The sequence below is a fragment of the Sinocyclocheilus grahami genome, unplaced genomic scaffold (genome assembly GCF_001515645.1).
Source record: "Sinocyclocheilus grahami isolate Dianchi unplaced genomic scaffold, SAMN03320097.WGS_v1.1 scaffold563.1, whole genome shotgun sequence".
NCBI classification, from domain to species: domain Eukaryota; kingdom Metazoa; phylum Chordata; class Actinopteri; order Cypriniformes; family Cyprinidae; genus Sinocyclocheilus; species Sinocyclocheilus grahami.
The window spans coordinates 1,080,804-1,097,661 of record NW_015505742.1 but is presented as its reverse complement, the minus strand read 5'-3'; the positions used below and the strand labels follow the sequence as shown (position 1 = coordinate 1,097,661).

The 16,858-nt window shown below is 36.0% G+C and overlaps 1 protein-coding gene across 1 annotated transcript in view; it reads right to left on the bottom strand.

The window, feature by feature from the left end:
* nrp2a (neuropilin 2a) overlaps positions 1-16,858 on the bottom strand; it is a 79,680-nt gene that overhangs the window by 20,683 nt on the left and 42,139 nt on the right. Inside the window, exons 8-12 of the mRNA XM_016239357.1 lie at positions 7,867-8,011; positions 7,160-7,509; positions 6,030-6,174; positions 784-867; positions 95-256 (exon numbers count right to left, since the gene is read on the bottom strand). Of these exons, the coding sequence (XP_016094843.1) occupies positions 95-256; positions 784-867; positions 6,030-6,174; positions 7,160-7,509; positions 7,867-8,011 (886 nt within the window). The remainder of the gene's footprint in view (positions 1-94; positions 257-783; positions 868-6,029; positions 6,175-7,159; positions 7,510-7,866; positions 8,012-16,858) is intronic.

The window sequence follows — 16,858 nt, the reverse complement described above, 5'->3', positions numbered from 1 at the left end:
TGTGTGTGTGCGAGAGAGTGTGTGTGTGTGTGTGTGTGTGTGTGTGTGTGTGTGTGTGTGTGTGTGTGTGTGTGTGTGTGTGTGTGATACTCACTGTTTGAGCCCATAGAGAGATCTTGACTCTGACCCAAGGCGGTGCTTTTGCTGGAGCTGTGTAGCGCCCAGCTGAGGTCAGAATCCGGGTCAAGGGTCCAACCACACAATCCTTGCTCAAAATCACACAGTCCTTTGTGAGACGGCAGGGCAGCGCTGGTAACTGACAGATAGAGTACATCAATACATTCACATTAATATTCATCAACCCTGGCAAAACATTGGAAGGCTAACGGCACTTTAAACTAAACTGAGTTTTGACCTTTGACTTCAGCTGCATCAATGTGCAAAAATATAAAATATCACAACAACTCTGCCAAAGAAGCCACGGAGAATGCTGATAGTGTAACTTATGTTAAAGGGATATGGATATTTATTGAACAAAAAATTGGTATAAAGTGCTTACAGGTCACATGCACATATGTATGTTGTTTTGAAATATTATATTGCTCCATCTATACACAAGCACTTCACTTAAGCAAAGTTTCCCTTGTGAAAATACATTGGTGCGTTATTGGTAGACTGATTAGTTTCCATTACACATATGCATGCAACAACAACCCAAATGCGGCTGATTTCTGGAGGTTTAATGTGTTTGTGAAATGTATACAGGCTTAAATCCTGTATTGTAAAAAACTAAATAAATAAATAAAAATGATGCATACATTTTGTGATTAGATCTAAACCAACCTGGACTGGGTTTCTGCACTGTGCTGGTTTCTACAGTGGAGGCTTGAGTTGGTTTGGATGTCTCTACAGCTGGTGTGGAGGTTTCTGCAGAGGAAACACATAATTAACAATCTTATCTTAACCCAGACCAGAATGCATTTCCATTCAAACAAATCTCTTTTTCTTTCCATTTCAAATGAGATTCCCTTTCATTTTAATTATGCAGCCAGCCATGAGTCAGATACTCATAAATTAAATCATAAAGCTCCAATCTCTGAATTTATGCTAGCGCAGAGGCGAACATAAACTATGTGCACAGTATGCAATCCTGTGCAAAACTATAATTGTGTCCCCATATAGCCTGCAGGTTTTTGCATCTGTCTTAAATGATGACATCAGACTGATGGATGGCGTTGCTTTAGGGAGAAAAACCAGACAAGCCATGGGGTGTTGAATGAAAACAACACATGTATACATACATTCATACTAATGTACATACATGCATACTATAATTTTTTTTTTTAGCTATTTAAAACCTTTTAACTGTCACCCGTCCCCTCTGTGGGACGCCTAAGTTTACTTCACTATATTACAATTAAATCCTAATCTAATCATGACAAACTTTATATCGTTGGAAAGGTCTAAGACTCCTAAATAGATATTTAAAAAATTATGTAGGAAAAGTAATAGATTAATTTATGACAAGAGTGCACCTCAAAAATCTACATCATAAAAGGAGTTCTGACCTTTGTCACAAAAAGTCTTCTTCGTTGCCTTTTTCTCTATCATAGATGATTTCTATGATTTAGAAATCATCAGAAATTATATATCAACTGAAAACTTAAAATCTCCAAATTCATCCTTTGAAAACCATTTTAAAATCAGACATTGAAAATCATGTTATAAAATGTTTTCATTCATGAATTATAAAAATGTAAGTTTGGATAGTGCACTTTCACGTCTATGTTAAAAATTGTGAGTGACAGTTAAGGGGTTAAAAAAAAGTGCAAACGATTAATTTTACTATGAACTGTAGGTACCAAAATGCCTCCTATAATGCCTGAAATGTTTTCACCTAAAACAAGAACAAGCATAATCTGTCAACAGAGTAAATAAAATAATAAAATTACTGTGTGTGTGTGTGTGTATATATATATATATATATATATATATATATATATATATATATATATTCTTTTAGTATAATATTTTTATATACTGTATCATAATGGAAAACAAATAAAAAATAGAGATTAGGAAATTATTTATGCAAGGACATTTAAGAGAGTTGTGATTTTTCTTTCTTGCAGAAATATATTCAGATTTCTAGTGGGAGAAATAATAGTTTAGCAATCTTGTAAATTACCTTACAAACAAACAGAATCAAGTGAAATGGTTTTAGACTTAAATAAGTAGAGAATTACATCTAGCACACAAACCGAACGGTCACTCACAGTAGTTTCTGCAAAGGAAGCGAATCGGTGCATACATTAATATTTTGAATTCATAAAAGGTGAGCCACAGCTGGTGATATTTGTCACTGTAATGCCGTGGCCTTTTCTGAAGCAATTAGCCAGCTAATACCACTTCCTCTGCCCTATCGCTAACTGCCTCCCTCTCTACGCCATCCTCTTTCCCTCGATCATTCTTTCATATGCCTCCACACCTGCAGTCTCTGTCCATTTGTTTTTCTTTGTCTTCTGATTCAATTAGTGCAGGGATGACAGATAAATACCATCACCTGTGTGGGACTATGCTCGTGCATGTGTACACACGTGTGCAAACACTCTCTACGCCTTGAAGATGCTCTGTCAGTGTTTAAAGGTCGCTGTGTGTCACGGTGTAATGATTTTGACCTTTCAGAGATGTGACAGTTGTGTCAGCACAACAGACAAGACAAATACAGGGAACGTTGTCACAAACCGCTGTACTTCTACCGTCACACTCCAAGGCTGTTCTAAAAGGTAGGAAGCATAATTATGCATCCTTCTCTTTGCATGTAGGTTTCACTGCAAAAGTGTGATGTGCATGGCAGTGTTGTTTTTGTATTATTTATATACTAATATATATATATATATATATATATATGTATATACCGTACATACACACACACACACACTATTATAGTATGCATATACTATATATAATTTTGCCATTTTAATTTTAGTTTTTGTCTTTTTAAAATATTTCTATAAAGTATATATACATATATATATATGTGTGTGTGTGTTTATGTTTAAGATTTTCATCTATTTCTTTGTTTCAATTACCAAAAATAATTTTCAATATTTTTCCAATTTAAATTTTTTTGTAATTTTCTGCCAGGACATCATTCTCTAAATTGCGGTGATTTTGTTTAACTCAACACAACACAATGCAATGTGCAATTCGAAATATGCATAAAACACCTTTGAAAAATCAATACAGAAAAATTCTTCATATTAACAGTACATTGGGCCCTATTTTTATAGTAATTTCCTAGAGTGAAGGTTATTGCCGTTTCAAAATGGCTGTGCATGTTATCCATCTCTTTAAAGAATATGTGTAACTGTACACCTCACCGCAGGCTGCAGTTGCCTTAATGTGATTAAGACTAGCGGGAAGATCATTGCCTCCAGTGTGTGTGCATGTCTGAGTGTGTTGGAAGTAATGGGAAGTAAGGCAAAGAAATGAAAGCATATTATTGATAGCTGTAATCTGTCTTCCATCCATTCCATTCAGCTCCCCCTTTCTCAGCTCATATCCATAGCATTCTCTTCTCTCTCCCTCTACTCTTGTCCTGTCATTTCTGCTTTCATCATATTCCCACCCTTTCTACAAGAAAGCTGTCACGTCGTTCTCCAAAGACCCTGATTCAGCAAAAAGTAATAAATCAATAATAAAAAAATAGATAAATAAATAACAGAGCCTCAATTATGCATAAAGCTTTCCTGCATATTTCAGCCTGCCAATCACAGCTCGGCAAGGCAGCAGAGAGCAATAGTGCATGCTGGGAAAATAAATAGCTGCCTTTGGGGCCCCATAATTTACCTCAGATTCATGCAATGTACTATATATTATATACGTTTGATCGCTTCATGATGACCAAAGCATATAAAACCCGAGGAACTGAAAATGGCTGAGATAAAATACAAAAAGATTGATTAATTATCTGATACTACACTAGTCAACATTTGAAGTGGATCACAACCTTTCATCAAAGTTGTCCTAAAACCTAAAACCAAAATGCATTCTTGTCTTGGGACACAACTTTGATGAACTTCTTTTGGTCGACTTCAAATGTTGACTACTATATTTTGACAAACACAAGAATTGAATTTAAATGTAACTTTACATTTTTTTAAGAATCAAGCAACCACTCAGAACACTAGAAATCACTGGGAGATTAAACCAAGTACATCCTAAGTAACACAGTGTGGGCAGGTATATGTTTGCATACACAACAACAGCTGTTCCGAGGGATGAACATGTATAACATATGAGTTTGTGTGTGTGGGAGAGAGAACATGGGAAAAAGTGTAATATGGTCTCTGATGAGAAACAGAAAGAGGAGGAGGAGTGAGAAGAACAGGACCAAAAGAAAAGCATTTACACAGCAAGAACACTCCCTGAAAACAAATGGTGGGAAAGAGAGAAAGAGACTGACTAGAAAGCAAGAAAGTTAAAACAAAAGAATGGAATTGAGAGAGATGTGTTGTTGTGCTTCTTAAAGGGATAGTTCACCAAAATGGCATTTCTGTATTCATTTATTCACCTTCATATAAAAAATTAAAGGAATAGGATTTACTCTCAAACAATATCCACTCAGGAAATGCTATTAAATTTCATTTAATTAAACACAACCAATAAATCAATTTTAGAGTATACATTTCCATTTGCATCAATTCAATATGAGATCTATCTTTACTATGGCCTATACAAATAAAGTAAATAAATAAATATATATATGAAGGTCTGTAGAGCTACATGTTGAAGGTCTCTAGAACTTTGAGCATTTGGTTTTCGCACCTAAAAGTGGAGCATACTGTACATTTGCATATACACACACACACACTCAATCAGATGTATCTCCAGCAGCTCTATGATAAATTATAGAACAGAGAGGATAATTGGCACAGAGGGTCGCCGTCTGATTATAGTAGTGCTGCTGCATGAGTGTGTAAGTGTGGCTTTCATGTTTATAGTGTAGACATGGGAATGTATTCATCCAGGTTGATGCTCTAGTGAGTCAGATAGAGAAAAACAATCATAATTGAATATAATAACAAATATGCAGTTGCTCCAACATGAAACAAAAATGTCTTTAATTTCTCATTAGTAGCTTCTAGAAAGTAACATGATTAAATGCTCAGCATTTATATTTTTCTCCTGAGAAATAGATCCCAGGACTCTTACATGCGTTTCCTCATAAGTTCTCAAACTGAGCTCAAAATCAGTGGCCTCAATATGAACTTTTCCTATAGGAAAATGATTTGAAGTGCTACCAACATCTATTTAATTGCTTCACATTCTTACTTAATGTCAACAATTTGCATCTATTTCTATTTCGTCAAAGAAATTGTAGTTGAAACATCTAAAACAAAGATAAATGGGTATTACTACCATTCAAAATTCTTGGGTCAGTGTGATCAAATAAAGCGTGGTTGTCACAACAGTTTTCAACATGGATACTACTATGAAATGTTTCTTGAACGTCAATCAGCATATTAGAATGATTTCTGAAGGATCACGTGACATTGAAGACTGGAGTAATGATGCTGAAAATTCAGTTCTGCATCACAGAAATAAATTACATTTGAAAATATATTCAAGTAGAAAACAGATATTTTAGATGGTAATAATATTTCACTATATTACTGTTTTAAATGTGTTATAAAATCTTACTGACCCCTAACATTGGAACAATAGTGTATGCAGCACACACACAACTGAGACGTCACAGTAAAGCCTTACAAAATTCATCCAGCCTCCACCAATTTTTAATGGTTGTTTTCTCCTATCCAATTCGCTTAGAGACAATCCCTGTTTCCATGTTTATATTTTCTCTTCACATCAGTCTATCCATTTTCTTTTACTTCTCCCCACCAAAAATGAAAAAAATAAAACATTGTACAAGCTGCAATAGCTTTCAGCTGACGGTGCGTTTCTGGGCAGCTGCTCAGTGTCAGTTGTATAAATTTCACCCTACAACTGGAACTGCCCAATAAACACCAAGTAATTCAGCTTATGATTTCACGATAGTGGTGTATTTGAGAGCCGTGTCCTACCTGGCAGGTTGCAGCCCAGGACTTCCATTCTCATTCCGATCCCTGCCGGAGACCAGCGCTCTGGATAGATGCGGATAAACTGTGCAGCCAGTTCCTCAAAACGCCTCAGCTCTGGGGTGTCATAGTGTGTGTTCCCCTCAAAAAGCTACAGAAAGAAAATATGTTTTACACACATACTGAATGTAGGAATCTGACCAGGTATCACAGGTGTCACAGGTGTGGTTAACCTGCTAGTAAAATAAATAGAATAGCATGTTTAGTTGGTAACTCTGACAATTCAATTGAGTTCCAAATGGCTTGAGTCCCTACTGGAATATCCTAGAAAATGTTTTTTATCTGATCATTTATGATGATTCATTGATCCAAGCTGGTCTAGATGATTGATCGATTGGACTTCCATCTAATGGACTTGGTTTTTGACCTTGTAGACCATCTTAATCAAGATGGTAAGGACTGGTAGCAACAAAATGGAATATGTCAACCATATTGGTGAAGATGTTTAGAGCTGTTCTTAGAACAGCAACAAAACACTTACACTATCATTCAAAACTTTGGGGTTGGTAAGATTTCTAATTGTTGTAAATAAGTCTCTTACGTCACCAAAGATGAATTTATTTAATGAAAAACATAGTAAAAAAAGAGCAACATTGTGAAATATTATTACAATTTCAAATAACTGCTTTCCTAGCAAAGCAGAATTTACAGCATCATTACTCCAGTCTATAGTGCCACGTGAACCTTCAGAAATCATGCGAATGTGCTGTTTTACTGCTCAAGAAACATTTCTTATTATTATCAATGTTGAAAACAGTTGTGCTACTTAATAAATTTATATCGGTGATACTTTATGTTTTTCACAATTCTTAGATGAATAGAAAGTTCAAAAGAACAGCATTTATTTGAAATAGAAATATTTAGTGACATTATAAATGTCTTTACTGTCACTTTTGAGCAATTTAATGCATCCTTGCTGAATAAAAGTATTACTTAAAATACTTTAAACAGTTTACCCCAAATTTTGTTTTACAGTTTCATACCAAATACAGTTTACCCCATTTTGAATGGTAGTGTATGTTTATAAAATAAGCATTCTGCATATGTTTATATTATGCTCTGGGCAAATTAAATACCTTGGGCATGCTAGTCTTGCTATCCATTACAAAGTTCCAGTCTTTCCCATTCAGGCTGTGTGCTAGACGGTACTTCCGAACAAAAGCCCGGTTCTCTGAGCTGGTTCCTCCTTCCCCGCTCCGTGCTCCTTGGGTTATCACTCCTCGCACTGTCTTGGGTGTCCCGAGGTCCACTTGGAGCCATTCTTCTCCAGCTATAGGCTGGGCAGGGCCGGGAAACCAACCTGATCTGCTGGCTACCAGACGTGCTGCTCCAGGAGCCCAGTGAAGGTCCCTCACCGAGGAGGCTGAGATCTGGGAATCAGGGAGGAGCCCGGACAGCATTCCCTGGAGCTCCGAACAAGGAGCGTCTGAGAGAAAAGAGAATGAGAGAGAAGTGCACACTTACTTCAGCCTTCAAATGATGAAATGGTCATGTAGCAGACACTGTTATCCAAAGTGTCTCACAGTATACTTAATACAGTTCTCTGAATAAAACTGATGTGTTTTTTTCTGCCTTGAGCTCCATATTCTTTTTTTTAATGATTTTGTCTAAAGGTCCAAAAAAGGGTTCCAAAAATAAATACATACAAAATGCATGAATGTGCATCTTCAACAGAGGGGAACATTTTCAGGTTTTTTTTAAACAGACAAGAGTTATATAAAGACCTCATAAATATACATTGTATGTTAAGATAAAAACAAACCATGTGACTATAAACACTCACCTGTAATTTGGCAGCCATAAAGCTCAAAGCGTAGTGCAATGCCGTTATTCCAGTCCTGTGGTCGAATACGAACAAACCGGGCCAGAACGGGCTGAGGAATGCGATTCAAAACCACCTCAGATGGGTCAGTATTGGCATGGAAAACCTGCAAAAGAGAGAAAACACAGCACTGATTACAACTGCTGCAAAGCATCAACAAAACTGGTTCACTGGTTGTTATTTTTTTTTTATTTAGGAGTGGACTTTTTTTCCCAAAGTAAACATGTTCTTTCATGATACTCCTATTTAGATTTTTGTTTTTTCTGCATGCAAAATAGTCAGGATAAATGAAAAGAAATATTATTCCTCCGTTTTAAAAGGTATTCAGTTGAAGGACATCTTAGTTTGATATGAGGTATAGCTCATAGATAGATAAAGGTGTGCAGTGATCATACTTGCATCTGGCCAGATGACAAAATCATAGCCATACATTAACGAAGGGATCCAAGGCATATCCACCAGCTAGAACACCCTAGCAATGTCTTAACAACTGTTAGTTGCATAGAGTCACCATACTTCAGTAAATGTAATTTTCTATTTGCTGTTAACTTTTTTCCCAAAGACATCCCTTAAAACATGTTACAAATTAAAGGTGGGATCATTATAAAACTGCTGCGATAAAACACTCTGATCCACATACCTCAGAACCACAAGAGATCCTACAGCTTCTCTGTAAAGCGTGATAAGGGGTAGATTAAACTGAACACCAGTGAAAAATCTCTAAAGATAAGAGAGGAAGTTCCCATGTAGAGACAAATGGTTGACAGATAACTGAAATGTAAACCAATGTACCCTCAAAATGAGGAAAACACTAGACATGCAGTTAGTAAGCTCGAGGTTTAAGTCACATAATTGTATTACAACAAGATATGAGCTATCAAAGCTGGAGAGAAGTTATGACTGCATAGACGTGCATTTAAAGAAGTAAACATTTCTAAAGCTAATGAAAGTAACTGCGTAACCGTCACGGTTTTATACAACAGTCCAATAAACAAGAAGTTGATATTGAATAACTTGCATTTTTGACACAATATTGAAAGTTACTTAGTCTGTTTTTGTACCACCAACGAAAATACCTCCAAACAAAGCCATGGCAGAATCAGCCATCTGGAGTTTCTGAATGAATCAATGATTCAGTGACTCACTCGAATACAGTCCCTTCAATGTGTCAATTCATGTTGATTCCTGAATGTTTATGAACTATCCGGATGAGTGCATTATTCAATATTTTAATGACTCACTCATTATTAGGTTCTTTTGAATGAATTGGATGAGCGAATTATACAAAGACCCATTCGTAGGGTCTCGGAACTTGATTAAGTCCTGAATGAATCAGTGCTCCAGAATGAATTGGTTGAATGAATGACTCAATGACTTCATAAAGCTATCTGGATTCATAAAGCTAGTGACTTGAACAGGTGACCGCATTTTTAAGACCAGTCACCTGTTTTCTTCATGAATTAATGACTGTTTTAAACAAAACGAACAAAAAAAATCTATGACTCACTCATAAAGAATCCCTTGTTTCGTTATTGAACTAACAACAGTCATTTGAACTAACTGCATGGGCGCAATTAAAGAAAAGTCACTTTGAATTGGTTGAATGAATGATTCAATGATGCAAATGTGTTCTGTTCATGAATGATTTGCTGTAAATGATTTAACGGCTCATTTATAAAGGGAGACACTTGGTCGCCACCTACTGGCACATTGATGTATACATAGGGCTTAAAAACAAATAGACAGGAGATTGTAACTTATGACTATTAAAACGGTTGAAAACACATGACCCCGCGCACACACACACACACACACACACACACACACATCCGCGTTGTCCGGAGGTTGAATGCTGGGTGTGTCTTAGCCAACCGAAAACATTCCTCACCTGAGATCAAGTGTAACAGATGCCAAGATGGGCTGTAAAGGCTTTCAAAAGTGAACACACACAGACACACAAGTATCCTGGCTTACTTACAAAGCTGCGACTATGACCGACACCATGAGGCAGTGAAACGGGCTGATTAAGTCAAGTGGCACTAGAAAAAGTAGTGGATTAGACGAAGACAAACAAAGAGTCTATTGAGCTCGTTTTCACCACCGTTAAATTTCCCCCCATTCCTTTTATCCTCAAGGCCTAAACCTCATTCATCCCCATTGTTCGCCTCATCTTCTCTATCCAGTGGCCACAAGTCACGTCCAATCGAGAGTTACAGACTCTGGGCAGGGCAATCCATATGGAAGAATCCCTTTTCTGTGCTATACGCTCAAGGCTACAAATGCTCTATCAACTCTGTGTGTGTGTGTGTGTGTGTGTGTGTGTGTGTGTATGTGTGTGTGTGTGTGTATTCCCAGTAGGGGAATTCGGCACACTCACAAAGGACCACACTCATAATGCTTCAATGATGCAGTGACGGAAGCGTGGAGAGGTGGGGGAAGGTTTTCTCGAACCCTTTTTTTAAAATGCTGATCTCGAATGTGTTGTGGCTGCTGAAGCCAGACAGACAGACAGTTGACTAGACGGATGACCCCTTTCCTGATGCTGCAATAGGACGCAGTCAGCCGTCCAGCTCTGTGGCAAAACATTGTGGCAGCTCCGCAGAGTTCACGGATAACGATGGAAGAGAAGACAGAGGTTAAACGAAAGAGACAGGGAGGAGGAGAACAGGGTCTGAGAGATGATAAAATAGACCAATCAACAAAACTGAAAAAGCATGGGCGGAAAATATCAGAAATACCAGATGAATTGGAAAAATATGAGAAAGAAGGACTGGCCCACAATCAGAGCAAATGGCATATTTAATTGGACAGGAATTAACCCGAAGCTGAGCGGGATGGAAGTAGAGTCCATTCAGTGCAACTCGTTCATTTCTGTGTAACCAAGCTGAAACAAAAACTGGTGTAGGATTTAGTTTGAAACAATTTTAATTTAGAAATTGCTAATACGTTACAAAAATAATACAAAAAAACATGGAATTTTGGGGTAAAAATGTTGGTAGTATTTTCATTTTATTTTTATACAAAAACATTTTTTATTTACAACTTTGAAAAATCACAGCGCATTCTTGCATAAATATAAACTAATTTCAGAGTAAATTATTTGTATTTGAAACTCATTCATAAAATAATGTTTACGTACATTTTTGTTAATTATTTGTAACATCAGTACATTTGCATGTCAAATTTAATTGGTAATGGTTTGTAAACTAATAATTACATTTGTATAACACATCTGCATGAAAATGAATAAAATCATATTTTTTACATTATATGTGTCATTTCTTTGTATATAATTTGTAGAAAAAAATACACAAAAAAATATAGCAAATTTACACAAAAACTCAATTCTTTTATAATTCATTAAAAACATTCTTACAATTTACATAAAATTATTTGAAAATTATCCGTAAAACCAATTGTATGTAAATTTCTGTGTAAATTATTCTTCAAGAATGAAGCTCTTATTTTTATGTAGTTAGGTATCTTTCTCTCATTGAAACAATGTAGTTGCACACATTTTCCTTGCCAAAAAAAAGAAAGAAAGAAATGGGTTGTAAAAATTAAATATGATCTAACCTCAATAAAACTGACATAATGAACTGTATTTCCATTCTTACAAGCCTTGTTCTTTTCACATCAAATGGCATCTACTAAAGACTATTAATCACACAAGAATTAGGTGTAGATCAAACACAAGGAAAAGAAATATGGTACAGTTTAAGAGTAGTCAAGGAAGGTCAGAGGTCGAATTGCTTATGGTTAATGCATTAAGGTTTTCTTCACCTGCAGAGATCAAAGATTCCATCAGTGGTTCAACGGCGATCTTTGACCCCTGTCAATAAGCCTAGTTACACAGTTCAAAGGTTAATTTAGATTATGAGCAACACGTGATGTCTGACCAAGTCATCTTGAATAATGACCTTTTCCTGTACAATCAATCGAAGGCTATTTTTCTTACTTGATAATGGGAGATAAATCATTTCTTTAGAACTGGCCTTTAGCAATGGCTTAAAACTTTCTTTCTAGAGTAAGTTGTATTTTTGCTGTGAAAAGGTTGTGCAATTTAGTGCACCAAATGATGAGTGCTAATGCTTTTGTATAGCCTAAAGACATGTTTCATATTGAAATGACCAAATTTCAAATAACCTATAGAGCTATAAGCTGTTTAATCTTTAAGCTATTCAGTGTGGTAAACAAGACCAAAATCTGCCTGACGACAAGAGAGTTGGCAGTGGGGCGGCCCACGATGGGATGGTCCCGCCCATCTAGCTGAAGTAGAGTGCTAGCTAGGGTAACTAAATAATTAAACATGCCATGTTGTGTGTCTACGAGTGATAGATCATGAAATTATAAAGACCCTTTCCACTGTCCCTACAACGCTAGGAGGTGAAACCCTGCATGGGTCCGTCTCCACCCCTGGGTCGGTCAGAACAGACGTCCTATGCAGACTGCTAGGGGACAGAAGGTCTCGAGGTGTTTAAGTATTGATGAAAGTCGTGAAAGAGCATGTCTAGGAAAAGACATGAGCAGAGAAACTAAGCTGAGCAGAAACTAGTAAATGAGTCTTTTTCCCAACTTTGGTTAAACCATGGCTCTTCTTTTAAAGGCTAGATATCTGAATGGGAACACAAGTTTTCAGAGTAAATATCAAATGTACATTAGAATTATTATGACAAATTATTAAAAAAGAAAATAAATTAAAACCTATAATACTGTTTATTAAAATTCACGTATTTGAACTTTTTATTTCTTTTTTGTTTAATGCCTTTAAGCTATATTATTTACATGGAGTACCTGATAATTTAAATAAATATATAAAAATATCTTCATATAATTAATAATATATTTTTTGTTAAATAAATAAAACATATGAAAAAGAATCATCTAAATAAATAAATAAATTAATAATATGCTTGTGTACTACTTTAAGCCCTCTGAAAAAAAATATACTCTCCAGTCCACATAATCAAATAAATTTAATTAAAACAACATTTTTCCAATAAATAGAAATAATGATCAATTTAATGTTAGATAATGTACTAAATAAATAAAAAGGTCCAATAGCCTTTTTCCCCCTCAACTGGTTTCTTAAGTTGATCGACCAGCTACACCAGAAACAATATGCTGGAAATCCAGCTAAACCAGCACTAATCAGGAAAAAACAAACTGGGAAATCATCAAGATTAATTCATAAATTCATGCTTTTCAGCTGTCTTTCTTCAAATCAAATCTATTTTTTTCTTTTCTTTTCTTTTCTTTTCTTTGTCCACCTGTTTTCCCTCACTCATCTATGAAGATGTTGACAGTTGAAGCTGGTTCCGGTTGGTGGCTCACCAGTCTAAAGCAACCTCTTGAAAAGAAGGAAAACAGACAATGTGTGTGTGAGAGAGACAGGGAATGAACACTGAAGTGTTCACTACTCAACAATACCTGCTCCCCTCCAGTGAGCTTTCTCTCAATGGGGGAAAGAAATGACAAAACACCCCCCTTAATTCCAATTTCTTTCTGTCTTTCTTGTTTTCCATCTTTCTGCATCTTTGTGTCTCTCCTCCCATCATTTTTAACTCTCCCAATCGTCACTTTTCTGTCAAGGGCAGCAAACACAAAGGCTAAATGGCTTTATATGCTATATTCATCATGTATCAAGTGAGTGTGTGACAGATTTATTACTTGCTGTCCACAAGGGATTTATAGAAATTGTAATAATAAACAGGGTATGCTGCAATTTTTCACACTTGTGGGACCTTTTTCTGGTTGAGTGGCTGTATATAAGTGTATGCAGTAATGCTGAGTGGTATCAATTATTCATGATGTATTTGCAATGTGTTAACTGTATATGTAAAATTAAGCAACAAAGTGAGTACTGTAATATTTTAAAGCTCTTTTTTTTCACAGAATAAGGTTACAATTGTTCCTTGTTCTGTGACTGGCAAGCACAAGAATATAAACTTTACAATTATGGTGTATGGAGTGTAGATTGATGTGGAAAAAAAGTAATTTAAAGCAGTTTAACATAAGGCAGCAACAATATATATATATATATATATATATATATATATATATTGTATATGTATGTGTATGTGTGTGTGTGTGTGTGTGTGTGTGTGTGTGTGTGTGTGGGGTGAAAGTGTCCATAAGTCACTCCACAGAAGCAAATGCATTTGACAAGAGTAATTAATCATTGATAATTAATCACTGAATAAATCATCAAGTGATTCCCTTATGAAAAGATAGCAGAAAAGGACTGTAAAAGTCAATGAATAAGTCAATAACTAAATAACTACCTAAATAAATAAATACAGTAAAATTACCAATAATTTTAATTAGAATTATATATATATTGCTGTATAAAAAAGGTAAAAATCGAATCTATTTTCAGTGTTGACTGTATTTTAGTTTTTTGCATTAGTAAATATATTTATATTATTTTTACAAAATTCAAATTATATCTTGATATTTTTTCATTATGACAAATTGAATATGCTCAACTTGCAAAATTTAAAAAAATGCAGAAATGCTTATAATTTAACAACCGTCATTACATCGTTAAATTGACCTTCCCCTATATGTTCAAAATGATTAACAATAATGATTCAATATTCTAAGGATTCAAAATTGTCAAAGAAGTTTAACAATTTACATCCCAAACTCTATAATAAAAGTGGTTTGAGACCAGGATTAGGCTACATCCGGAGCGTTAAGCCCAGTCACGTCTGCAGGTCATTATTACTTTCATGTGCGACTTATTCCAAAACAGGAGACTAATCTTTTAATCAAAAGCAGATCCACTAAAAAGACGAGCAAAAGGTTAATCCTAGCACTTTTATTACACGGCATCCCTTGGCGCAACGTAGAGTTAAAATACATAAGCATCTTTCCGAGGCTCTGATTAAACTGTGGCCAGCACGGTTACAGTGGGATTAGTTGTCACGAACAGAGAAAGACGATCTTTCAAGCGACGGACAGCGTCAAAACAAATAGAGATTAGGATGTCACTGGACAGGCGGGGTAAATGAAGCAGTGGCGGTTGATTGATGCTTTAATTACTAGCCGTGCTAATGCTAGCCAAACAAAAGCGTTTCTGTCGGGTTTGCTCAGTTGTGTTCTCATCATAATTTGAATTTGCCGCAATAATCTTAAATGCTGTATATCCTTCTGAAATGTTTTTTGATGAGGTACTGAGGGTTGTCCAAAGCTCTGTGATTGAATTTGGGAAATTCCTGCCTTCCTCAAAACTAAATTCATATGAATCTTGATAGGATCAGTCTCAACTTATCTAGAAAGGGGAAATGATTTGAATCACAGTCTTCGAATTGGTCAAATCCCTGAATTCCGGTAATGTACGAACACGTATCAGCATATCCCACGCTGGTCCAGGTGTGACCGGTCACACAGGTGTGTTTACGGCAGGTAGCTCACAGGCATTAGGAACGGCCAGGGAGATAAGGGTGCAAAAAGGGCCTCATTGTTCTCCACCTCCAGATAACCATCTCTCAACCTGTTCCCATGTCACTTTCCTTGTTCAGACCAGCAAAGTTCACCTGGAACTCGAGTTGCTTCTTCCTGCAGAAGCTCAATTGCCTCCTACAGCAGCTTATGCTCATTAAATTCAATGGATGTATGCTAAAATGGAATGCCTACCTTCTGATTTCATTACAATAATCTGTTTAAGCACACATTTTTAGTGAAAACAAAGGTCTAATGAAAGTTTTTGAAAGGTATGGTGGCAAAATAAGATTTTATTAGTATGTGACCTGGCTGGATTCACAATACATTAAGTTTATAAAATGTAACATACATTTTATTATTACTTTAAAAAAAAAGAAAGGAAAAAAGAAAAAAATTATATTTTGTATCCCCAGAACGACTTCTTAGAAATTTTCATTTCTTTGCAAATGATCACATGTACATTTTTATTATAGCTCAAAAAATTAAGAATATTTTGTTTTCCAAATATATACAGTGGTGTGAAAAAGTTTTTGCCCCCTTCCTGTTTTTTTAATTGTTTGCATATTTGTCACACTTAAAAGATTCAGATCATTAAACTAATTGTAATATTACACAAAGATAACATGAGTAAATACAAACTGCAGTTTTGAAATTATGATTTAATTTATTAAGGGAAAAAAGCTGTCCAAACCTGTCTGGCACTACGTGAAAAAGTAATTGCCCCCTAAATCTAATAACTGGTTGTGCCACCCTTTGCAGCAACAACTGCAATCAAGCGTTTGCGATAAATGGCAATGAGTCTTTCACAGGAATTTTGGCCCACTCTTCTTTGCAGAATTGTTTTCATTCAGCCCCATTGGAGGGTTTTTGAGCATGAATGGACTGTTTAAGGTCATGCCACAGCATCTCAATCGGATTTAAGTCTGGACTTTGACTTGGCCACTCCAAAACCTTAATTTTGTTTTTCTTGAGCCATTCGAAGGTGAACTTGCTGGTGTGTTTTGGATCATTGTCCTGCTGCATAAACCAAGTGCGCTTGAGCTTGAGGTCACAAACTGACGGCCGGACATTCTCCTTCAGGATTTTCTGATAGAGAGCAGAATTCATGGTTCCATCAATTATGGCAAGTCATCCAGGTCCTGAAGCTGCACAGCAGCCCACCATGTTTGCCTGTTGGTATGATGTTCTTTTTATGAAATGCTGTGTTGGTTTTACGCCAGATGTAATGGGACACACACCTTTCAAAAAGTTCAACTTTTGTCTCATCAGTCCAGAGAATATTTGCCCAAAAGTCTTTTTTTCTATTTTTTAGCAAATGTGAGACAAGCCTTTGTGTTCTTTTTGGTCAGCAATGGCTTTTGCCTTGGAACTCTCCCATGGATGCCGTTTTTGCCCAGTCTCTTTCTTATTGTTGAATCATGAACACTGACCTTAATTGAGGCAAGTGAGGCCTGCAGTTCTTTAGATGTCGTTCTGGGTTCTTTTATGACCTCCTGGATGAGTC